We start from the raw sequence: 26,338 nt of genomic DNA on the forward strand, positions 1-26,338 counted from the left end.
ATGGCTAACTACTTACTCCAACATCTTCCCTGGGAAAACCCCAAATGGGGTCACACAGAGTTGGACACAACTTGAAACAACTGAACAACAAAGTTTATAATTATAGAGAAAATCTTTTAAATGATTGATGTTATTATTACTAAAACATGATCAAGAAAAAATTACCTGCCAATTTTCCCATCTCTATAAAATCTTTATGAGAATCAACAATCCATGTATTAGGGACATCTTTAATTGAAAGAAGGTTTTTAAAAGGTCAGAAGTAGGCTTTCACAAGTGATGGTCTACATCATACCACATTTTTAAAGTCACTTACAATTTACTGAAAGGTATAAAGAAAGCGAGACCCCACTGTGCTTGGTGTTTGACCTGGTGAGCCAAAAGACACCTTAAGGCTCTCTTCCATATGGATATTAAAGGCACACAAGATTACTTGACAAATGAAACAACTGTAACAAGTTCACTCAAAGACCTTCTGATTATTTTTTTTAAACCTTCACCTTCCATCTTGGAATGGATACCGTGTATTGGTTCCACGACAGAAGAGCAGTAAGGCTAATAAGCTGCCCCTATGACCTTCTGATTATTAATGGCAACTGAGGAATAAAAACAGAAAGCTGTAGGCTCAGCACAGATTTTGCCATTCTCATGGAGAATGTCCAGTTCAGGGTTCATATATTGTGAGGTCTTCTAGATGCTTTTTTTTTCAAATGACACCCTGGTCACTGCATCAAAACCCCTAGAATACTGTAGGCTTCATAAATGAGATCCGTAATGATTCATAGGAATGTGTTCTTCTGGGCAAAAAAAAAACACAAAAAAACCAAGCCTATAAGGAATGTCAGGATCATGATAATGCAATTGGGTGCACAGTTCATAGTTTCATCAAAACAAGGTTTGGTTTTGTTTTTTACCCTTCCATTCTGTCTTTGTATCAATTCTAAGACAAAAGAGTAGCAACGGCAAGGCAATTGGGGTTAAGTGACTTGCCCAGGGTCACATAGCTGGGAAGTGTCTATGACCAGATTTGAACCCAGGTCCTCCCAGCTCCGGGCCTGGCACTCTACCCACTATGCTACATAGCTGCCCCACAAAACATGTATCTTGGATTGTCACTGTGGATGGACAGTGAATGGGTCTGGAATAGAACGGGATTACTTTTGCTTTTGTCATCTTAAATTTCCTGGTCTCCCAATTCATAAATCCCCTCCTGGCCTGTCTGTATTTTTATTCCACCTTATCCATAGAGATGGCCCTATTGGTGATCTCGTCATCATCCATATATATGTGTTCTCGGTCCAAGATCCAGACCTCCAGAATTCATCTATCTGACCACAGGCTCCTCCCTCCTTCTCTGCTTGTTCTTTTCTTTTCCAAAATTTACTTTTCCTCCTTCCAAAATCACAAGTCATCTACACCTTCCTCTTCTCCCAGTCCCAGCTTCACTTCCTGTTGTAATCTTGACCTTATCCGCTCCCTCCCCTGCCCCCCCCCAAAAAACACCAAAAAGTACCCTTTCAATTTCTTGCTCAATGAACTTCTCCCAGTTGGCCTTTGCCAAATGCCAATCCTGGTTCAATGCCCACCATCCATTAAAGGAAATCACACATCTGTAACAACTAGGTCCACAATAAATGTGTATTACTTAAAGTCAACTGGACCTCTTTAATGCATGGCAATCCTTTTATTCTCCTCTAATTGATTTTTTTTAATTGGACCTTCAGGAGGTCCTGGGTTCAAGTGTGACCTCAGACACTTCCTAGCTGTGTGACCCTGGGCAAGTCACTTAACCTCCATTGCCTAGCCCTTATCACTCTTCACCTTAGTGTGGATTCCAGGGTAAGGGTTAAAGAAAAAAAGAGTGTGTGAGTAGTAGCAAAGAAGTTGGGGGGGGGGGGCTACTAGAGGATTGTGGTTTGGCAAGGCAAGACCCGTAAGACAAAGAGAGAAGGAAATTGGGAGGGCAGTGTGTAGTTGAAGTTTTTAACTATAGGATTGAGTTTGGGAAGTGATGAAAGCCAAGTCAGTGGAGCAGGGATAATGTTCTGAGAAAGTACTGTGGCGTGGTGGGGTGGGAGATCTTGGTGAGACCAAAGAATACAGGTAGGAGGGGTAAAGCATAGGGAGAGAAGGGGTAGCTCAGAGTTTTGAGCCTGGAGTCAAGAAAGGAAGATTCCAAATATTTGTGTGACTTTGGACAAGTCACTTAACCTCTATCTGCCTCAGTTTCCTCATCTGTAAAACGAGGATAATAATAGCAGCCATTTCCTAGGGTTGTTGTAAGGATCAAATGAGAATGTACTTGTAAAATGCATAGCAGAGTACCTGGCATATAGAAATGCTAGCAATTATTATTATGACTATTATTAATATATTACAATCAGAAAATAAATTCAATGCTTAGTTCGCAGGATTGCTTTGAGAATCAAATGTGGTAATAGATGTGAAAGTTAATTGAATATGGTGCAAAGCACTAAAACTATGTAAAATGTTATATTTATATAACACTATAAAATATAAATGTAGGAAGAAGAAAAAGTTCTCCTGAGTAACACTTTTATTAACCCAGTCTAATTTCCTACTGGCATTTTATTATTTTTTAAACACTTAATTTCCACATTTGAGTCAATATTAAGTATTTGGTTCCAAGGCAGAAGAGGGGTAAAGGCTAGGCAATGTGGGGTATCATGCAACTAGGAAGTGTCTGAGGTCAGATTTGAACCCAAGAGCTCCCATCTCTAGGCCTGGTTCTCAATCCACTGAACCACCTAGCTGTCCCTCTATTGGTATTTTAAAGTAAAAAAATTACATTTCTTTATAAGCATCCTATATATAATTCAGTACTTCAGAAATCCAAACTATGTTCTCCATCCCTCCTCTCAATCTAAATTATTTAGGGTTGGGTTTTTGTTTTTTAATGAACTGTAATGGGAATTTGGCTGATATTCAAGATGTTCTTACAGAGGATGGGGGAAACAAAAATTCAGTTTGATGATTGTACATTTATAGCTCAAGAAAGAGAGAGAAGGGGGAAAAGGAAAGGGGGAAAATGAATGGGAAATTATACTGATGTATTCAGATAAGTCCCCCCTTGACTGGGGAAGGTGAGTGAGTCTCCTCGCCAATGGATCAAAGCCCTACTCACTTCTGTGTATATATATGTGCACTTTTCTCTTTCAGCCTATCCTGTCATCCAGAAGGCCACGCTGAGGGGTTCCACTGAGGCACTGCTGTCCAGAAGAGACTTTGCAATGGATCAGGTTAGAGTCAAGAAGGTCTTCCCAAACTGGATGCTAGTTTAGGAATTTGATGAGTCAAAAAGGGAAAGAAAGAAGGCATTCATAGATGGAAAAAGATGGGCAGAGATGGCTTCCTATTTTATACAGATCTTTAGAGCACCAAAGGCCCAAGGACTGACTTATGAAAGTCCATACCCCTCCAAGGGGATATATATGTCCCAGGCAAGGAAAATGGCATTAAACAAACGATCTTTGCTAGTGGAAAAACAGCACTTTGTTTGGGGCACTTAGCAAATAAGATGAAATTCTAAAAAAAAAATTTTTTTACTTCCCAAATTAATCAGGAGGCTTTTGGGTGTTTTTAAAAAAGCTGGTAAATTCTTGATGTCTATTTCAAAGCTGTTACCTGAATTAAGTGGGATGGGAAAATATGATTTCCCTTATTTATTGTGAGGTAAAACAGCTAAGTGGTGCTGGAGTGGATAGAGCAATGACCCTAGATTCAAGCAGACTCATTTTTGTGAGTTCAAATCCAGTCCCAGATATATAACTATGTTTGCCTCAGTTTCCTTATGTGTAAAATGAGCTGGAGAAGGAAATGGCAAATCACTCTAGTATCTTTGCCAAGAAAATCCCAAATGGGGACAGGAAGCACAACAGACAGCTTAAGATGCTTCCAATTGAGAATGCGTTCAGAAGATATCTATATAGAAACAATTTAATGTAATGGAAATGGTACTAAAGACCAGAATTTTGATTTCACCTAAATCACTAGTTTTGTGAACTAGGGTAAAGCTTTTCATCTCTTAAGGCCTCATAAAACGAGAATCTGGAGTAAACTGAGCTTCTAGATTTTTTTATCTGAGAAAATTCAGGGACTGTTTGATAATCCAAGATTGGTCACAGTTTGACCTCCTCCCAGATGTCTGGTGTTTGTTGTCATTAATAAGAGAGTTATTACATCCACCAAAAGTTCTCTTTGAAGAAGATTGAAGTGTTGTGTTAGAGGAATAGAAAAGTAGGCCATTGTAGGAAGTAGAGTGCACAGAGGAGAATAAAGGTTAAGAAGAATGGAAGAGAGATACTTCCTAGCTGTGTGACCCTGGGCAAATCACTTAATCCCCCTTGTCTACAGTACTGATTCTAAGATGGAAAGTAAGGGTTTTTAAAAAGAAGAAGAAGAGGAAGAAGAAGAAAAAAGGAAGAGGAAGAAGAAGGAGGAAGAGGAGGAAGAAGAGGAAGAGGAAGAAGAAGAAGAGGAAGAGGAAGAAGAAAGAAGAAGAGGAAGAGGAAAAAGAAGGAAGAGGAAGAAGAAGGAAGAAGAGGAAGAAGAAGAAGAGGAAGAAGAAGAAGAAGAAGGAGAAGGAGAAGAAGAAGGAGAAGAAGAAGGAGAAGGAGAAGGAGAGGGAGAAGGAGAAGGAGAAGGAGAAGAAGAAAGAGAAGAAGAAGGAGAAGAAGAAGGAGAAGGAGAAGGAGAAGAAGAAAGAGAAGAAGAAGAAGAGGGAGAAGAAGAAGGAGAAGGAGAAGGAGAAGGAGAAGAAAGAGAAGAAGAAGAAGAAGAAGGAGAAGGAGAAGAAGAAAGAGAAGAAGAAGAGGGAGAAGAAGGAGAAGGAGAAGAAGAAAGAGAAGAAGAAGAAGAAGAAGAAGAAGAAGGAGAAGGAGAAGAAGGAGAAAGAGAAGAAGGAGGAGAAGGAGAAGAAGAAAGAGGAGGAGAAGAAGAATGGAAAGGTTCAAAAGGGTCAAGCAATGAAAAGCAAAATTTAAAGCTGTATAATTCTGGAAAGTGATTGAATCCTAGCATGGATCTTTATATTCTATAACCTCATCTGGGACCTCACTAATCAGGAAATTCTTTTACAATTTCCTTAATTAACACACTAACTCACTCACCACAGTGACACTTCCAGACCTTTTCATCCCTCCTCAGATGGCCCACAGCTTCATCTCCTCACCATCTCAGCTCAGAACCCATCTCATATTTTACTGAAAAAAATTAAGGCCATCACTGAGAACTTCATCTTCTTCCCTCTCCTTCATCTTCCCTCTCTCATATATCTTTTCCCCTGACATGGAGGAAGAGCTGACTCTTCTTGCCAAAGCCAACTTTTCTACATGCACAAGGGATCCCATCCCATTCATGAGCAGATTATCCCTTCTTTCATCCCCCTCCTCTCATTTATCTTCATTTATTCTTTATCCACTGGCTGCTTCCCTACTACCTACAAACACACCCACAACTCCCCCATCCTTTTGAAAACTGTCATTTAATCTATCTCCATTAACTATTGTCCCATATCCCTTTTGTGTTTTTGTATCTAAAATCTTTTAGAAGGCTTCCAACAATAAGTGCTTCTACTTCCTCTCCTCCCTCTCTCTTCTTAACTCTACAGTCTGGTTTCCTAAACTACACTCTCTGAAGGTACCAATCTCAATCACCAACCCCAGTGGCTTATTCTCCATCCTCATCTTTTCTGACCTCTCTCTAGCCTTTGACAATTGCTGACCACCCTCTGGAGACATTTACTGCCTCCTACTCAATTGACTGCTCCTTCCCAGTCTCCCTTGCTGTATCTTCATCCAGGTCAAGCCTTAGTGTGGGTGTCCTTCAGTACTGTGCTGAGCTCTCTTCTCTTTTCCCTCTGTGTGATTTCACTTGCTGATTGATCTATCTCCTCAGCTCCCATTGTATTCCACTATCCTCCCCCTATTAATGATTCTTGCAATTAAAGAGTTTTATCCTCTTGGATGACCTCTAGTCTCACATCCACATTTTCCTATTAGATATTTCAAACTGAATGTCTAATAATAATAATAATAGCATTTTTATGTTCCTAAAGCTTTATAGGGCATTTACTATCTGCTAAATCCTTTACGATGATCTCATATGATTTTCCCAATAACCCTAGGAGGTTAGGTGCTATTATTATCCCCATTTTACAGATGAGAAAACAGGGGTAAAAGGAAATTAATGACTTGCCCAGTCACATAGCTAGTAAGTATCTGAGGCCACATTCTAGACCCAGCACTCTACCCACTATACCACCTAACTTAGTCTAAGTGCCCCAAACTAAACTCATTCTCTTTCCCCTTTATGAGTCCCCACTTCCAAACTTCCTTAGTACTGTTATACTCCCAGCCTCCTAGACATCATCGTCAGCTCTTTACAATCTCTTTCCTCCCTGTATACAGCTGATTTTGCCTGCATAACATTTCTCAAATATGCCCCCTTCTCAGACTCACACCTAATCATGCCTAGACTGTTGCTAGGACCTACTAGTTGGTTTCCCTTGCACAAGTTTTTCCCCTCCAGCACATCCACTCAAAAGTTATCTTCCTGAAACACAGACAGTTCCTCCCATGTTAGCCCCCTACTCGCTAAACTCCAGAGACTTCCTGTTACCTCCAGAACCAAATACAAAATCTTCCATTTGGTGTTCAAAGCCTTTTGTCACCGAGCCCTTCTACTGTAGAGCCCCTGCCCCATAGTCTTCAATCCAGTGGCAGTGGTTTGTTTGGTTTTTTTTTTGTCGTAATATTATTATTTTTTCCTTTTTTTTAAATTTTATAATATTTTATTTGATCATTTCCAAGCATTATTCGTTAAAGACAAAGATAATTTTCTTCCCACCCCCACCCCCCATAGCCGACGCGTGATTCCACTGGGTATCACATGTGTTCTTGATTCGAACCCATTGCCATGTTGTTAGTATTTGCATTAGAGTTTCGTTTAGAGTCTCTCCTCTGTCATGTCCCCTCAACCGCTGTAGTCAGGCAGTTGCTTTTCCTCGGTGTTTCTACTCCCACAGTTTATCCTCTGCTTATGAATAGTGTTTTTTCTCCTAGATCCCTGCAGATTATTCAGGGACATTACACCGCCACTAATGGAGAAGTCCATTACGTTCGATTATACCACAGTGTATTAGTCTCTGTGTACAATGTTCTCCTGGTTCTGCTCCTCTCGCCCTGCATCACTTCCTGGAGGTTGTTCCAGTCTCCATGGAATTCCTCCACTTTATTGTTCCTTTGAGCACAATAGTATTCCATCACCAACATATACCACAATTTGCTCAGCCATTCCCCAATTGAGGGGCATCCCCTCGTTTTCCAATTTTTGGCCACCACAAAGAGCGCAGCTATGAATATTTTTGTACAAGTCTTTTTGTCCATTATCTCTTTGGGGTACAGACCCAGCAGTGCTATGGCTGGATCAAAGGGTAGACATTCTTTTGTCGCAGTGGCAGTGGTTTTGCTTGGCTATATGAAAATTGATGACAAGAATTTTGTTTTTCTTCTCTTGCATGGGGGAGGAGGGGATGGAAGGGATAAAAAGTAGATTTTTTTTATAAAGTTTAATTTTAAAAAAATCTAGTAGTAGAGGCAAATGTCCTTTAAGTGTAGACCAGAATCCTGCAGATCTTCTGAGTGGAGATGACGCTAGGGGGAGCCAAAAGCCAGACAGGTAAAAGGGGTTGCAATCTCAGCCCTGGTCTGGTAGAGCTATGGCTTGGCATGTAGCCACCCTGACTGCGGCTCAGAGAGGGAAGACAGCGCCTAGTGATGCCCAGCTGCCTTGGGGATCTCCAAGAGGTCTATTCTACTTAGTGTTTCTCTCAAAGCTACTTTAGGAGAGAAGGCCAGCTCCTAGAGGGTGACTGCCCAAGATGGGAGACAGTGCCTAGGAAGGGGCAGAGGATTTAATTTAGTAGAGTCAAACCAGTACTTTGAGGAAGTCCACGACCAGTAAGTTCTTTGATATGCAGCAGGAGGCTCTCAGGGGATGGTGGCAGTTGGGAAAGGGGAGAAAAGATCAAAGAGTGGGCTAAAGTCAGCACTCCTGCTCTTGGAGTATTAGAGTGTGAAGGAGGTGAAAGCACCATATAGGATCACAGAGTCTTGCCCATCAAAGCAAAATGGCCTGATGCTGAGGGTGCTTTGTCTGCCCAGACATTCTCTTCTTGAAACCACTGCTTTCCTGTGATCATCCGTAAGGATGACAGCGGGCTGTGGTATTGCACTGTATTTTGGGCTAGGATCAAACACCTCTTCATCTTCTTTCCATGCCTTTCCTTGTGGGTAAATGGGCTGATCCATGCGACCCTGAAACCTGTTGAGGTCCTCTTTCTGCCTATGGTCTATTTTGGAGGTATGTTGGCAGATCAGCTCAGCAAAGGAAAGGAGATGTCCTCCTCCTTTAGTTTTTTGAAGCACATCAGATCATGGGAGATCTCGTCTGTGAAGTTCTAGCCTGGACATGAGCTTCACTGTAGATGACCTTTGCATCCTGAAAAGAAGGGATTAGGAAGAGCACGTTGAGCCTAAAGTAGTGACTTTTCCCTTATCACTGAGAGTTCTCTGGGAGCTTCCCCTATAAACCTGTAACCCCAAGCTCCACAGCAGCATAGACACAGGCACTTGGAGGAAGAGTCATACATCTTCTCCCCAGGCTATGCAATCTGAAGAGAGACAGCCTTCCTATCAAGCCAAGTTTTCCAGATCCTCATTCTTTAATCATTCACACAACTTTTTCCAAATGGGAAGCAGTCCTTGGAGGTCCCCCAAACCAGGTTTACAGTGCCAGCTGAATGGGAATCCAGGCTGGAAGAAGCCTGTTCAATCTTCCTTGCTCCCTGTAGCAGCACAGTGGGCCTCAAGTCTCTCGTTCCTCAATATCTTCCCACTACCCCCACCCCCAAGCTGAGCCCTGGAGAGATCAAAGCCATGAAGGCCCTCACGTAGTGGGATCTCCCCCCCAGATCCTCTTAGGGAGTCTCTTGCCATGACTTGGCAGCCCACAAGAATGTGCCCAAGCTGTGGGCTGTCTGCAAAACTGTACACCTCTGACTGTGACCACTATCCTCTCTTCTTTTTTGGTATTCCTCCACCTTCCCCCCCTCCCCAGTTCTGTCCAGCTTCAGCCTAGTTCATCCCTTCACCACTGGATACTCTAGTGCTCTGAGAGGAGGCTGGATTTCTGGGAGGGGGAGCTCCCTTTTGTTTTTATTATTGTGGCAGGGGTAGGAGAAGGCATTATTTGCATTGAAGAGGAAATAATGGTGATACAAAGAATAAAAATGTTGGAAACAGTGGGGGGGGGGCATTCAAAAATTGTTCAACAACTTTTTTTATTACTAGGTAGATGTGTTCAAAAAATTTGGAGACCACTGGGTTTTGCAGCAAGAAATGAAAGCCTGAATCGAGGTAGCTGAAGAAAAGGGAGAAAAGGGAATAAATGGGAGAGATTGTGGACTTGGCAGTTGATTGAATGTGAAGGCTAAGGAAAAGGGAAGGATCTGAGATGAAAAACTTCTATGACCCTGAGAATGGTGGTTCCATCAATAGAACTAGATAAGTTAGAAGGAGAGAGAAGGTATGGTATGCTGTTGACATTTTTCCTTGATAGGGTATAGGTTAGTGCTAGGAGTTAAGGAGGTGAGTCCTCAAGATTTACTTAGGCAAAGAAATATAGTAGTAGCCTATGCCTATACAAGTTGGGACCTAAAAAACCTTTCTGGCACCCAGATAATTTCATTGTATTGTGTAAAGGGAACCCCTTCCTCCCAGGATCGTGAAGCCAGCCCTAGGAGGGGGACCTGGAAAATAGGGTTACGAGTCCGAGTCCTGCTCCTAGGACTGGCTCGGACAAGCAGAAAGTTCACAATCTTGGGAGGAAGGGGTTCCCTTTCCACAGTATATATTGAGTAAGCTCAACAGATCCAACTGTCGAAGAACTTACACAATTTGTCCCCAAACTCAAAAACACTGTCCCAGTGCCTGACCAGTGGCTAATTGGTTTCTGTGTTGCTCCCAGGACAATCGAAAGACCAGCTTGCTGCTCTTCAACTTCCTACAATGTTCCAGTAACTCCTTTTTCCAAACGGAGCTGAAGGAGCTGGGCCAGGAGCTGAACAGGCCACCCCATTTTCAAGGGGGTGGTTTGGAGGACAACTATGAGCTGCAGACAGATGGCAATCGGAGCTGCCATTTTGAAGAGGAGGAAGGTAAGCTTCTTGCTCTGGTTCCTTTTCTCAGGCTGCTCAGAGAGCAGCTGAGTTCCTGATTGTCTGTTTTACAAAACTTTGCCCCACTTTTGTATGACATTTTTGTATACGTTTCCTTCTTGGGTCCCACAAGAACTCAGACTGAAAAAGAGGACAAATAGTAGTATTCCTATTTTACAGATGAGGAAAGAGTTCCAGGAAGGTTAACAGACTTACATATAAGCTGTCTGAGTGCGGGACTTGTTTCAGGCTTTGTATTTAAGTGTCGTACAGGAGGTGCTGACCAAATACTCATGGACAATACATAGTTGTAGTCAGTGAGAGGGGCAGCTAGGTGGTGCAGTGGAGAGAGCCCCAGACACGGAGTCAGGAAGAGGAGAATTCAATCTGGCCTCAGATTCTAGTTCTGAGACCCTGGGCAAGTCATTTAACCCTATTACTCCTTATTTGTAATTTTGTAACTTTTGTTACAATTTGTAACCATTATTCCTTATCAATAAAATGGGCTAGAGAAGGAAATGGTAAACCACTCCAGTATCTTTGCCAAGAAAACCCCAAATGGAATTATAAGACATGACTAAAAAATAACAACAAAGACTAATGAGAGGTGGGTCTTTTAACTCCTTCCTTGTTCAGCTGTTCCCAAATTTTCTCTACTTTTTTTAAATTTTATTTAATTAATTAATTTAGGATATTTTTCCATGGTTACATTTTTTTTACTTTAAAAAGGAAAAACAGGAATAAAAAAATCAATATTCTTCCTCTGATCCTGAGGGTTAACCTCCCAAACTCTTGTTTTTCATGCTTCTAAATGTCCTATTCCTAGCCCAATGACCAGAAACAGGATGATGGAAGACTTTTGGAGAGAAGAAAGGAGAGGTTCTTGTCCATTATTTTTCTTTTAAGTTTCAAACATTATTTTCCCAATTTTTGTCTCTAGATCTTAAAACAGTATGGAGTCCTTCACATATTCACTCTGAATGTCCTCAGGAATAAATCATTCGTCACTTTTTATATATAATTGTCTATTTGACATTGCAGAGTACAGCATTAAGTGTATGATGGGCTGGGGAGAAGACCTAGTTATCAGCCTTATGGCTCAGACTATCTGTGAGTGAGACTAGATGTTCCAGAACCATCTCAGGATGCCTCATCCAGGTCTAAGAACTGCCTTGGCACTTGGTTTTTGAACAATGGTGTAGTGGTTAGGACAGCAGATTAGGGTTCAGAAGACTAGGAGAAGGCTTAGGAGAGGGGGGAAGCAGCTAGGTAGCTCAGTGGATAGAGGGTCAGGCCTGGAATCAAAAGGATCTGGGTTCAAATCTACCTCAGACACTTCCTAGCAGTGGGATCCTAGGCAAGTCATTTAACCCTAATTGGCAAGCCTTTGCCACTCTCCTATCTTAGAATTAATACTAAAACAGAAAATAAGGGTTATAAAAGAAAAAAAGGAGGACACCTGGGTTCCCATAAAGAATTTGTCATTTATTAGACATGAGACTGAACAAATCAGTTAAGTCAGTTAAATTTTGTACACCTCAGAACTCTCACCTCTTAAAAAGTTGGCCCACTAATTGTTTCATAGTATTATCGGGACAATAAATTAAAAAGGTTTTGTATAAATAAAACCAATGCAACCAAAATTAGAAGAGAAGCAACAAAGTGGGGAAAAAATTTTATAATCAAAAACCTCTGACAAAGGTCTAATTTCTCCTTTATAAGGAACTAAGTCAAATGTACAAGAAATCAAGCTATTTCCCCAACTGACAAATGGTCCAGGGACAGGAACAGGCAGTTTTCAGATGAAGAAATCAAAACTATCAATAATCATGTGAAAAAGTGTTCATAGTATTATTGGGAGCAAAAGTACATTAACACTGTGAGCTGTGTATCTAGATGAACTGAGCGAATCTCCCTTCCCTAACCTGCCTCTCTTTGACCTCAGGGACCTAAAGTATCTGGCTCCCCAAGTTCATTGCAATACCGACTATGAGTCTGCAGGAAGTCTCATATCCTAAAGCCAATTGTCGCTTCATTTTGGAAAGGGCCAGAACATAATGAGCAACTTTCTTCTACCTGTTTCTCTAAAAAGGGATAGTTGTTCTCAGGGCATTCTGGGTCTAGGAAATGGTAGCTCTTCTATTCAGAAAGGACTTGGGCTTGGTTTCCCTTACTATCTAAAAATAGGAGAAGATTAAAATATTGCTCTACTCCAAATATGAATAATATGGAAATAGGTTTTGAACAATGATACATGTATGACAGACTTTTATATAATATGCATATTAAATAAATATATGATATATAATAAACAGTGGAATTGCTTGTCCACTCTAGGAGGGGAGTGTAGAGAGGAGGGAAGGAACATGAATCATGTAACCATGGAAAAATAGTCTAAATAAATAAATAAATAATTAAAAATAAAATAAAAATAGGGAAAGAGCATTGTTCTCCTTATGAGATTCTTCTTCCCTCATTAGCTGGGTCTGCTCTACATTCTGAACTATTAGTTTTTTCTCCTCTTTCTATGTGGCTACAAACTAAGCTGTATCCTCACTTCTGTACAACAGTTCTGACTCAAGTCAAGCTTGGCCCAGGGTATACTTGGAAAGGGGCTTGGTGGAGTTGATGCCTGGCTTCACCAGTCCTATTTCTGATCTGGTGAGGTAGATAGGAATCTGCTGACATTAGGGACACAGCCAGAAATGCTTGTGAAGTCATGTGAAAGGGAAAGGGATGGGGTGGAGATGGGGGAAGAAAAATGCTTATACACCCCAAAACTGCTACGCTGGTAGGAGCTGGACTTAACCTGCGTCAGTAGTCAGGATGAAAAGTCCATATTGCACCTCTCCCCAGACAGTCGAAATGCTAGGATCTCCTCTTCTACTTTCCCCATGTTATGTTCATCATCTGATCCTGCCCAAATTCAGGAAGAGGTTCCCCTTCCTAGTCTCGTTTCTTCTCTAGACCCTTCCTCACATTCAGGTCATTTCTGTAGACCCAGTACCTTCTCCTGGGCTCCTCAATTGGTACCCAACCCTGTGTAGGTCCCACTACCTCGTCCTGGGTCTTATCCTTTGTGTAATGCTGCGGAGGACATAGAAATAGGGAGCTGAGTCTGGTACAAACAAGGAAAGCTTTTTGTGGATGACAAAACTGTCTCTCTAATTTGGCTCTCTCCTATATGACTATTTGTAGAGTCAGATTCAGAAAGCCAAGAGGAAATTATCCAGCGCATAGCAATGCAGCTTGCTAAGATTGGGGACAACATAGAAAATAGCATCCAGCCCAGAGTGGTAGACGAACTGGTCCAGTGGCTCAGGAATGTGAATCTGTCAACTCAGGTAAGGGAATAAAAACCTTTATGTTCCTCAGTGAAAACATTCTGACTGTTCACCATGATTAGTTCTAAGAAATCAAGATTGCCTTATAAGGCTTTGCTTATTAATCTTCAAATGAACCAGCCTGTACTGCCTACATTCTGTTGATGGGTACAGATGAAGTTCAGGCTGCAATACTTGAGATTGAGAGATATGGGAAAGATGAACTATTCCTTCAGTTGATCCTTAGGGAGCGTGGGATCTAATGACCCCTCACCATCTTGGTTGCCTTTTTTTTTTGAGGGTCCCGGTTTATCAATCTCCTTCCCAATATGGGGCCTCTAAAATAGAACCCTATAATCTAAATGCAGTCCTCCTCAGACAAAAAATAGCAAAACTATTACTTCTCAGAGTAATGAAAACAACTACATTATTAATAGCCAATATTGATATACAGTTTACTGTGTGCCAGGCACTGTGCTAAGCATTTTATAAACTTTATCTTAACTGAACTCAGGATACCGTGGCACTCAGTATGGTCTAAATCCAGCATTGATGTTTTCGTCAGCTATTTCAAACTGTTGGTTCATACTGAGCTACTCTGAGATATTTTGTAAATGAACTGCTCTCTAGGCATGATTTCTTTCCCCCCTCCCATTTTGCATTTTGAAGATGACTTCTTGAACCCAAGTATAAGCTTTTACATTTGTATTTATTAAATTTTATCTTCTTAGTATTTGAGGATTCCAGTCATCCAATATTTAGTTACCCCATCCTAACTTTGTTAGCTGCAAATTTGATAGAGATGCCATCAGTTCCCTTTTCCAAAACATTGTTGAGAAATGTGAAACAGCACATGGCTGATGAGATGTCCCTGGGGCACTCCATGTTTCTCTATGCTGACCTTACACCACTGATGACTACTCTTTAGGACTGGCTAGCCAACCAGCTCTGCCTCCACAGACCTATATTGCCACGTGGCACTCATCTTTCCATTTTCCCGCAAGAATAGCATTGAGCCTTTGGAGCCTTTACATTTGTAACATCCTGATGTAGCAAGCTAGTAACCCTGCCATAAAGGGAATTAAGGTTAGGTCAGCAGCACCTTTTCTTGATTAAGTCATGCTGGCTCTTCTTTGATCATTTCTTCCTTGTTTAGTTTTTTATTAATCATTTACTTTTATAGTTTACTAATCATTCCCACAATAATAGTTTTGCTGGCAATTAAAATAAAGCTCAGTGGCCTAGAAAGTTCACAGAATACACCTTTTGCCTTTTTGGAAAATCTAGACATTTGCCTTTTTTCCATCTTGCAGTGCCTCTCCTACTCTCTGCAGTCTTTCAGAGATCACTGATAGCAATTCAGTGATCACTTCTGTCATTTCTTCAGTTTAGCAGAGATGCAGTTTATTGGTTGACCTGAACTCAGCAGGAGTAGCCTAAGTGATCTCTTACTCATCTTGGCCACTTTTATTGTAGTTATCTCAGTGGACTCTAACAACAACCCTTGGAGGTGGGAGCTATTATTTTTTTTAATTTGGAAATTTTTATTTAATTAGTTAATTTAGAATATTTTTCCATGGTTATGAGATTCATGTTCTTTCCCTCCCCTCCTCCCCATAACTGATGCGCCATTCCGCTGGGTTTTACAGACCCATTTCCATACCATTGATATTTGTACCAGGGTGATCATTTAGAGTCTGCCTCCCCAATCATGTCCTCATCAACCCATGTGATCAAGTAGTCGCTTTTTCTTCTGTGTTTCTGCTCTCACAGTTCTTCTTCTGAATGTGGATAGTGTTCTTTCTCATATGTCCCTCTGAGTTGTTCTGGATCATTGCATTGCTACTAATAGAGAAGCCCATTACATTTGATTGTGCCACAGTGTATCAGTTCCTGTGTACAATGTTTTCCTGGTTCTGCTCCTCTCGCTCTGCATCAATTCCTGGAGGTTGTTCCAGTTCCCATGGAATTCTTCCACTTTATTGTTCCTTTGAGCACAATACTATTCCATCACCAACATATACCACAGTTTGTTCAGCCATTCCCCAATTGAAGGGCATCCCCTCATTTTCCAATTTTTTGACACCACAAAGAGCGCAGCTATGAATATTCTTGTATAAGTCTTTTTCCTTATCATCTCTTTGGGGTATAAACCCAGCAGTGGTGTGGCTGGATCAAAGGGCAGGCAGTCATTTAGTGCCCTTTGGGCATAGTGGTGGGAGCTATTATTACCCCCATTTTATAGGTGAGGAAACTGAGGCTGAGAATGGTTAGGTAAGTTGCCCAGTTAAGTATCTGAGGCTGGATTTGAACTCAGGTCTTCTTGACTACAAACTTAACTCTTTTACCCACTGGGCCACCTGGCTGGAAGAACAGGCAGATGCAAACCAAACAGCTCTGCCTTCTCTCTATTGCCAGTTACCATTATCCCTTATCCCTGAACTGAGGCCTCATCCATTCTCTAAGTCTGTGATCCATGATCTCAGGAAGGCAGGCTGCTCAGCTTGGATAGAAAGAAATCTCAGAAAGAAGCTCCTCTTATTTAGAGTGGAGTGCAAGTGGTGGGCAGTGGAGCCTGGGGGGTGGGAAGACCTATTGCACTTTTATCTTTGCCAAGAAAACCCCAAAGGGGTTAAAAGAGTTGGACACAACTGACACAACAGACCAACCACAAATGCTTTAAAGAAAACTGTTCGTTCTTAATATGGAAGCAAAAAGGGTTAAAACAAACCATACTTAATTTTAAAAGTTCCTTGTACTTAGGAGTCTCCCAAAATAGGGGTTGCACTTATAGGAACAGTGACAATAATAACAAAATAACAATAGTAATCACACTGGCTTGAGCCATTCTTTTGCTTCATTTCTATAGGCAGAAATTTATACCTCATTAATATAAACTGTGAGACAGATCACCAGAGCGGAAAAAAAAGGCACTGGGTGGGCGACAGGGGAAAAAAGCAATAAAGGACATGGTTTCTCTCTTGTTACAGATTTTTAAACATAGTAGTCATTTACACTCTACCGCCCATAATTTCCACTTCAGTAACCAGTTTTTCATTGCTGATGAAAATCAAATACACAATAACAGTTATTTATCTTTGAAAGAATGAATTCATTATTAAGGCAAACGAATTATTAATTAAGGGGATAACCATTCATTGGGAAACGACTTAACAAGTTGTGGCATATGATCTCGTGATGGAATACTACTATACCATGAGAAATGTCGAGCAGCTTAATTTTAGGAAAACATGGAAAGACCTCCATGAAATTATGGAGTGAAACATCAAAAGAACATTCTATATGGCAACAGAAATAATGTTTGAAGAATGATTTGTGTGTGTTCCTCTCCAGAGAAAAGAACTGATAAATGGAAACAAGCAATACATAATTTTATATACATGTGTATCTTTTTGTTAATGCCTTCTGTAGTGTGGGAAGGGAAGAGAGTGGGAGTGGAAGATTCCTGGTAAATTCAATGTAACAAAAAAAGGCAAGCTTAGAAATTGTTATCTGATGGGGGGGGGGGGGAAGACCTCTAATTAGCAAACTCTCCATTTATACTTTTTTTTCCCAGTAGTAAAGGGGGGCAGCTGTGTAGCTCTGTGGATTGAGAGACAGGAGGTCCTAGGTTCAAATGTGACCTCAGATACTTCCCAGCTATGTAACACTGGGCAAGTCATTTAACCCCCATTACCTAGTCCTTACTACTCTTCTGCCTTGGAACCAATACATAGTATTGATTCTAAGATGGAAAGTGAGGGCTTTAAAAAAAAAGTGGTAAAAACTTGGGGGGAAGAGGGGAGAAGGTCAAAAGACTTGCCCAGGATCACACACCTAGGGAATATCTAAAGCTAGATTTGAATCCAAGATCTCCCATCCTCTAGGCTTGACTATCCAAATGGACCACCTAGCTGCCCCTAGCCTTTTAGGAAAAAAGATCACTTTGTTAGGGAAGGGATGGGAAAAACTTGAGGGGAGATGGACCAAGCAGCAGAATTTTGCTGTAACCTTCTGATTGCTCTCCTTATGTCATGTGGCCCTTCTCCAGTCTATCTTCCACTCAGCTGTCAAAGAAATCTTACTAAAGAACAGATCTGAAGATGTCTCCTCCCTATTCAGTAAACTCCAGGGGTTCCTTGTTATCTCTAGGTTTAAATATAAAATCTTTTGTTTCACATTCAAAACTCTTCAGGACTTCTAGGCTTCTTGTAGCATACACCCCTGCACCTACCTGCTCTGTAATCCAGCACCACTAGATCCTTTGCTGTTCCTTGAACAAGCCACACCATCTCCAGACTCCTGGTGTTTTCACTGTCTAATCCTTGTACCTGGGATGTTCTCTCTCTTCATCTCTACCTCCTGGCTTCCTCCAAATCCCAGCTACAAGAAGCCTTTCCTGTTCCCTCTTTTGTCATCTTTGCCATTCTGATGGATGTAAGGTGAAACCTCAGTTAATTCAGATTTTATTGGTATTTGGAGCACTCTTTCCTATAGTTGTTGATAGTTTCAAGTTCTACCTTTGAACATACTTGTTCAGATAAAATGAAACTGAACTCTTTGTACTTATGATGAAGCTTGACCCTGGAAGAGTTGAGAAAACAGGCTTTTTTGCCTTCTTTGCAGAAGTGAAAGATCATAGGCATGGAATATTGCACACATGATTGGATTTGGTTGATGTGTTGTTTGCTACACTTGCTTCTCTTTTCTTTTACTCTGTTACAAGAAGGCCTGGATGAGTGGGTCAGAGGAGAAATATAATATTGGGAAATGAAAGTGATGTTAAGACCAATTATTTTAAATTTAAAACAAGAAAAAGAAAACTGCCTGTTTGTACCATTGTCTGACCTATTAGGGAATGTTTTCCTTATCTTAAGTATTTGTATCAGTTCTCTGTTTTGGGGATTATGATATGAAAATTTCCTAATTTACATCTCTTCTTATTCTAGATAATTGATTTTGTTCATGCAAAAGCCTTCTAGTTTTATGTACTCAAAATTGTCTTCTCTATTATGATCATTGCTAGCCCTAGCCGTGGATCTGAAAGGTGCCTGCTCTTCATTCTCCTTTAATTTTTTTATATGACCTCCAGATGGAGAACTCATGAATTTAGAGTAGATTTTGAAGCATGTTTTTTCTTTTCTTTTTTTCTTTCTTGGATTTGGCTAATATAAAAATATTTTGTATGACTCTATACATCTGTAATGGATTTTGTTTTTTGGGGTTTTTTTTTTGGACTTCTCTATAGATGGAAGAGAAGGGAAGGAGGAAATTCAGAATTGAATATAAAATTAATAAATTAGTGGAATTTTTTTTTTCCATTCGCTTTTAGATTTTTATGTGCCCTGCGTTAAGGTAACCCATCTATTTGGAGCCATTTTTTTTTTTGAAAATTTTATTTAGTCATTTTAGAACATTATTCTTTGGTTATAAGAATCATATTCTTTTCCACCCTCCCCCACCCCTTCCCATAGCCAATGAGGAATTCCACTGGGTTTTACATGTGTCCTTGATCAGAACCTATTTCCATGTTGTTGTTTGCACTAGGATGATCATTTAGAATCTACATCCCCAATCATATCCCCTCGACCCATGTATTCAAGCAGTTGTTTTTTTTTTTTAAGGTTAATCAAGGAACTCATTTACTAAAAGAACACTGTTTACAATTTTATTAAACCCTAAGAACAGCATTTGATAAAGTGAAGAATGCTTTGCTTAAACTCTGTCAGCAAATCTGGCATTTTCAGAAGATGATTTAAGGTTCCTTGTAAACACTATCAACCTGCTATCTCTGACAAATGGTTGCAAACAGACCTTCAAAAATAGGCAAGAGACTAAAATAAATGTCTATACAAAAAATGTCAGTTCAGGACAAGGTATATAATAATATCGTATAAACTCTCCCAGGAGAAAGGTGCTATACAAACCCAAAAGGAAAATATTCAATGGAGTAACTTTCTTGTAGGTGCTACCATTACTTGATAACCTTCATGTAAATATTAACTTCCTCATTAGAATGTAAGCTCCTTGAGGTCAGATACTGTTTTTGTCAAGCAGTTGTTTTTCTTCGGTGTTTCTGCTTCCATAGTTTTTCCTATGCTTGTGGATAATGTTTTTTCTCATAGATCCCTGAAGATTGTTCAGGGACATTGCATTACCACCAATGAAGAAGTCCATTACATTTGATTGTGCCACAGTGTATCAGTCTGTGTACAGTGTTTTCCTGGTTCTGCTCCTCTCACTCTGCATCACTTCCTGGAGGTTGTTCCAGTCTCCATGGAATTCCTCCAGTTCATTATTCCTTTGACCACAATAATATTCCATCATATTTGGAGCCAATTTTGACATGTTGCCTAAGGTTTTGGTTAAAGGCTAATTTCTGTGACATTTCCTTCCAGCTTTTTAGAGCTTCTTTTCCAGTTTCTCACAACCTTTAATAGCCCTTTCTATTTGGGGAAAGATGGGTGGCTCAGAGGATTGAGAGCTAGATCTAGAGATGGGGGGTTCTGGGTTCAAATATGGCCTCTAATACTCCTTAGCTATGTGACCCTGGGCAAGTCATTTAACCCCCATTGCCTAACCCATACCAGTCTCCTGCCTTGGAAGCAATACACAGTATTGATTCTAAGATGGAAAGTGAGGGTTTAAAAAAAATTAGTCCTTGCAATGATTGAAGTGCTCCGATTCTTGCTTTTTAAATTTATTTTCAATTTTTTAAAATTTAGAATATTTTCCCAGATTCTTGCTTTTGAGATACCTATTCAGAATACTTTGTGCCTTCTTGAGGAAAACAATGTTGGTTAAAGAAGTTCTTAACTTTTTTCTACCTTTCTTCTCCTTTCTCCCTCAGGAAAAGAAAAAGTATCTGGCTGCCACTATGGAAAAAGTGATGGACATGCAAACAATTTCTTTGGACATTGGACAAGAGAAGGCTACACTGCTGTTAACAATGCTGTTGGCTAAAAAAGTTATGACTCATGCCCCACCCTTGTTCAGAAGCGTCTTTCAACTCACCGTAGATTACATTAATCAGAACCTCCGCACTTACATGAGGAACTTAACCAGAAATGTAAGCCAAGGATGTCACCTGTCTCAGAATGCTGTGGGTCATCTCACATTTACTTCCCATTTTCATGAATCTCCTAAGAACTACAGAACCAAATGATAGGTCAAACTGGAGCAGATTACTCTCATTCCTTAAAAATAACAGCCTAGTTTTCTATTGGTTTAGAGGAATGAATGCACAAATGATTGAACGAATGAATGAAAATGTATTTATTAAGCATTGACCATGTGGCAATCTGGCAATAGATGCTCATTAAGATCCATATTAAGTGTTAGGGCTACAAAGAAAAGCAAAAACCGTTCCTGTCACTCCTGAGGGGAGAAATTGATGTGTATTTAGGTAGGGGCAAGATAAATCTAGACACGGTGGAGGATAAGCTTGAGGAGGAATGTTATGGAGGGGCCTGGGAAAGCTCCCTTTCAGAAAGAATTTTGAGCTAAATCCTGAAGGAAGCCAGGGATCCCAGAAAATGGAGATGAGGAAGGGTATGGAAGACAACGAGTACAAAAATAGAAAACTGGAAGATGGCATGGTCCTTGCAAGGACCAGTCAATAGTCCATTAAAATTGGATCTTGCAGTGATATAAGCGTAAGATTGGAAAGGTTGGAAGGGGCCTCATTGTACAGCTTGTGCTTTAAATGCCAAATATAGAACTTTCCATTGATCCTGGAAATAAAAGGGGCTCACTAGAGTTTATTGAATCCAGGAGGTGATTCAGTCATTTATGTCCAAAACAGACTCATTATCTCTTCTCCCTAAACCCTTCCCTCTCCTAAATTCCTTTTTACTGTAGAGGGCAACGTCCTCCCAGACCTCAGGGCTGGAAGTCATCCTGGTCTCCTCCCTAACTCTTACCTCACCATATCCAAGCTGTTGATTTTGCCTTTGCAACATTGCCCAAACACAGCCCTTCTCTTCCAGCTTAAGCCCTCATCATCTCACACCTGCCTTACTCCAATCGCCTCCCTCCAGGCTCTCCCCACTCCAGGCCATCATCCATTCAGTCACTGCCCTGATTTTACTGAAGCTAAGGGCCAATCCTGCTGCTTCCTCCTCCCCACCTCACTTGATAAACACCGGTGCCTCCCTGTTGCCTCCATAATGCAGCCCTTTCCTACCCTGATAGCCTTCTTGCACCTTACTCCCCACCCCATACTCTTCCATCCAGGGACACCAGCCTCCTGACTATTTCATGAGTAAGACACCGAGTCTCTGGACTTTGGGCATTTTCTCTGGTTGTCCCCCATGCCTAAAAGCTCTCACTCCTCCATTCTGACTACTGATCTCCCCAACTTCCCTCAAGTCCCAACTAAAATCCCACTTTCTCCTTTTGGGTCTTAATTCCAGTGCTTTCCCTCTTTTATTCCCTCTTTATCCCGTTTATAGCTTGTTTTGTATTGATTTGTTTGTAGACTATAAGCTCTTTGAGGAGAGGAATTTTTAGCCTCTTTTTGTACCTCTAATGTTTAGCACAATGCCCAGATACATATCTTGATATATTTCATTCATTGATGACCCTGTATTTTATTTTATTTATTTTTAAGCCCTCACCTTCCATCTTGGAGTCAATACTGTGTATTGGTTCCAAGGCAGAAGAGTGGTAAGGGCTAGGCAATGGGGGTGAAGTGACTTGCCCAGGGTCACACAGCTGGGAAGTATCTGAGGCCAGATTTGAACCTACTACCTCCCGTCTCCATGCCTGGCTTTCCATTCACTGGGCTATCCAGATGACTCCAATGGCCCTGTATTTTAGGACAATCACTTTGGCAGCTGAGTGGAGAATGGACTGGAGTAAAGGGAGACTCAAGGAAAAGAGGCCAATTAGACCTAATAACCTTTCTGGTATTTTACTGCCCAGGTAGTGACTATATGAGTAAAGAAAAGGGAATGCGTATAGCCACTGCGGACTTAGAAAGTACAAGATTTAGTAGCTCCCTTGGGAAAAGACAATGGCATTGTTATCAGAAGTAACAGGCCAGTTGGGAAGGGGACAGGGAGTTTGGGGACATGTTTGAGATAGCCACAGGACCTCTAGTTTGAGCTGTGCCTGGGAATCAATCAGCGATGTGGGAATGGAGCTCAGAAGAGAGGCTATCACTAGATACAAAGATCGGAGAATGAATCAACTCTATGGATTTGATCAACTGAAATAAAGGAGGGACAGATTCTTGAAGGGCATGACGTGGACACCCTGGAAGCTGAGGAGCATTCCCAGAGGAGGAGAACCAAGAGAATCCAGTGACCTGAAAATCTAGAGAGGGGAGAATATCTAGGAATAGGTATGGAGGATGGAGAGGTCAAAAAAGGATGAAAACTGAGATTTGGCCACCTAAAAGTCAGGAGTCACTTCAGTTTCTGTTGAATGATTGGAGAAGCCAAGTTCAGAGGGCTTATAAGAGGACAGGAAAAGGAGACAGTGAACCTGGGCTATCTGATGCGCTGTGTGAAGCTTTTATTCTAACAGGAGAGAACACAAATAGAGGGGTGGCAGTGAGGGAAAGGACTTTTGGTCTAGGAAGTTGTAAGGAATCGCCTTTCTCAAAAGCAGTGGCACATTGATTTGATTCTTGTTTTCAGAGCAGGGGGAAGAGGTGTGTGTGTGATGGGGAGGGACAGGGGAAGAGGAGAAAGTTAGATATATGGCAGCACAGATTATTATAGGACAACTCGGGTAGATGGACTGAAGAATGGTCTAGGCCAGTCTGATAGAGGTTAGGGGTTTGGCATTTGCCAGTCAAGACACTTCAGCCCATTTGAGAGTTTTTGAAAGCTGAGATGGGAATAATGATTGCTCAGACCAGGTCACGGAGCACCTGTGTACAATATTCCCTTCCCTATCAATGGTTCTCATCGCCTAATGAAAAAGAAAATTGATGCAAATAAACTCAATTCTCAGGAAATAGGGCATTTTTAGAGGTTTGTTATCATCTGGGAAGGAATTGTGGGAAATTATTTTGAACTGAAGTTCAAGGCTTCTCTCCCCTCTGACTTTTTGAGGTTTTTGGCAACCATTTGTGTTATTATCAGAGACAAAAATGGGAGCTGTGTCATGCATCTGGTAGAATAAATAATGCGGTTTCTCAGGCATAGGTAAAGATGGCCAGGACCTTTTTTTAAAAATTCTTTAACTTCCTGAAAAGTTCGTGTATTTTCATATCCAGCCTCAGACCCTTCCTCAATGTGTGACCCTGGGCAAGTCACTTAACTCCCACTGCCTAGCCATCACCACTCTTCTGCCTTGGAACCAAAACACTAATTGATTCTAAGATGGAAGGGAGGGGTTTAAAATAATTGGTGTATTTTAAAACCATGTTATCTGAAAGCAAAGTAGAGAGGGGAAAGTATCTAAAGAACAATATAAAATCTTCCTCGTACCAGAGGACCTCCTTTCCATATTCAAATCCCTGAAAATTTTCTGAGGTACCCATCCTTCCCATCTGTTGCCAGGATTCCAGGCTATTTTCTAAGTTATGAATCAGTGTAGAAGTTGCAGGTGGACACATCTTCCCTGAGGACTTCATCTGAATGGAAGGTTCAGTGAATATCTGAATTATTTCTAAAACAGACATCCTGAGGGGTTTTACAGTTTCTACGTGAACAAGCTGACTTCCCACCACTTCCTAATATTCACTAGTGATCTCTCAAATTCACTGCTCTATTATCTATACTAATGTCCATTTAAAGTAGAGCCAGGCTGTAATAAACAATGTCGAACCTCAAAGGTCAAAGGAAATGGAGCTTTTAAGAGGTGATAAATCCCCCTCCTTGTACCACTGCTTTCAGCAGCAGCTCCTAAGTCGGTCGAGTTAAATGGGAATGATCGCAATAGTTGAAAGATTTTGGTGAAGGCCCTTGAGGTTTTCGATTCCTGCCTGTCTTACCAAAGAAGCTGAGGGGCGGTTTATTCAATAAATAAGTCTTTAAGTCAAAGTGCTTTAAAACTTTTAGTCTTACTAACAAACACCTGGCAGAGGCGATAGAGAATGGCTGTCAGATGTGGCCAGGATGTTTCTACACGTACCTCATGTGTATCAGTGTAGGTCTAGGAAGCCTAAGAGGGCTGAAGGGAAATTAACTCCCTCAGTTATCCTTAAGGAACAGGTGAACTTGAGAATGTTATAATGACGGGGCCGTGAGAGGCTTTGACTGTAGCAGCCACGTACATGGGAGCTTTCTCTTTTAGTCTGTGACATTTGAAAAAAAAATTTTTTTAGCTGTGTTGCTCTTACGTAGGTCCTGTGGCATCTGGGGTCACACCAGCCATCATGGAACCTTAAAACACTAAGCGATGAGGGTGGTGGAGCAGGAAAGAGTGCTTGCGGGCTTTTGGGGCAATGGACCTGGATTCAAATGGCAGCACAGCCCCCTGCTGTGTCATCTTGGGTACCACACGGTAGAAGGAGATTAAACTACAGGACCTCTAAGGTGTTGTTCTTGCTTAAAGGACTACTTTATTAGATTCTTTCTAACTCTTGTTTTTGTTCCTTTTTCTCTAGGAGATGGAATGAATGAATTACCTTGCAAAGGTCATCTAATTTACCCAAACATTTGGAATGTTTAAAACTTGCTTTGGGGAAAGCAGGCCAATTTCTGAAGGGAGAGAAAAACGAGATATTTTTAGATGTTGTTTCACAAGAATAAAGACATTAGAAATGGAGATAAAAATGCCATGCTATTTGTTTTCCTGTATGTTTAAAAAAAACCAAAAAACAGAACTTTCAATTTGGTGACTTAGTGAAGAACAGAAGTGATTGTTCTCTGTACCCCTGAACAAAGAGCCCTCTCTGTTAGAATGCTAAGTCATCTGTTCTGAATTCCTGACCCGGCAGAACCAAAGCTATGTCATTCAATTCTTGACAGAGAGTGGAGCAGAGGGGTCAAACACAGGGGGCCACATTGGGACTCCCGAGGGTGGCCCAAACGAAACGAAAATGTAGCTGGGAAATATTGAACTAAATAAAAAGAGAACAAATAATGTTAGTAATTTGAACTCAATAATGCTGCCAAGAGGGATCCTTGTGTCCAGTTTAGTGACACAATTTGTATTGGAGTTTGACACCACTGGCATAGAGTTTGCTTTTATCCAGGTATCTATTTTATATATGTTTACTCTCAAAGGAGGTGTATAAGAATGGAGAGAAAAGATCAACGTTCCAGGGCTAAATTTCAGCTTTATACTTGAAATTTTATTTGATAACTTGAATGCAATAGTAACAGATCTATTGTGATTGATTTCATTTTCTAGAACAAGTGGTAAAGATTTTATGTAACTTAATCCTATTTCAGTTTTGCTGTGTGTTGATGCTTTTTGTAATTTGAAATAAAATTTAAAATTTGTCAATGTGTGTGAAAATCATGGTGAAGAGAGCAATGTGGGAAAGTTGGATAGTCACCTTAAAAGACTGCAAGTACTGGATGGATTGGAATTTATACTACAATTAAATTAATTCTATTTGAAAAAAATTTTAAACCTTAACATTCCATCTTAGAATCAATATTGTGTATTGATTCCAAGGCAGAAGATCGGGAAGGGCTAAGCAGTGAGGGTTAAGTGACTTGCCTAAGGTCACCCAGCTGGGAAGTGTGTGAGACCACATTTGAACCTAGGACCTCCCATCTCTAAATCCACTGAGCCACTTAACTTGCTCCTTAAATTTATTTTAACTTAAAAACCTTCATGAAATAACTCACCACTTGTGTTGAAAACTGGC

General features: G+C 40.8%; 1 protein-coding gene across 2 annotated transcripts in view; it reads left to right on the top strand.

The window, feature by feature from the left end:
• BID (BH3 interacting domain death agonist) overlaps positions 1–25,968 on the top strand; it is a 51,972-nt gene extending 26,004 nt beyond the window's left edge. For both annotated transcript variants that reach the window (XM_056797308.1, XM_056797307.1), the window contains exons 2-6: positions 3,181–3,260; positions 10,048–10,237; positions 13,436–13,581; positions 20,411–20,629; positions 25,124–25,968. In XM_056797308.1, the coding sequence (XP_056653286.1) occupies positions 3,252–3,260; positions 10,048–10,237; positions 13,436–13,581; positions 20,411–20,629; positions 25,124–25,135 (576 nt within the window). In that variant the 5' untranslated portion in view covers positions 3,181–3,251 and the 3' untranslated portion in view covers positions 25,136–25,968. The remainder of the gene's footprint in view (positions 1–3,180; positions 3,261–10,047; positions 10,238–13,435; positions 13,582–20,410; positions 20,630–25,123) is intronic.
• The last annotated feature ends 370 nt before the right edge of the window (positions 25,969–26,338 follow it).

Source organism: Monodelphis domestica, chromosome 5 (genome assembly GCF_027887165.1).
Source record: "Monodelphis domestica isolate mMonDom1 chromosome 5, mMonDom1.pri, whole genome shotgun sequence".
Taxonomy (NCBI): Eukaryota; Metazoa; Chordata; class Mammalia; order Didelphimorphia; family Didelphidae; genus Monodelphis; species Monodelphis domestica.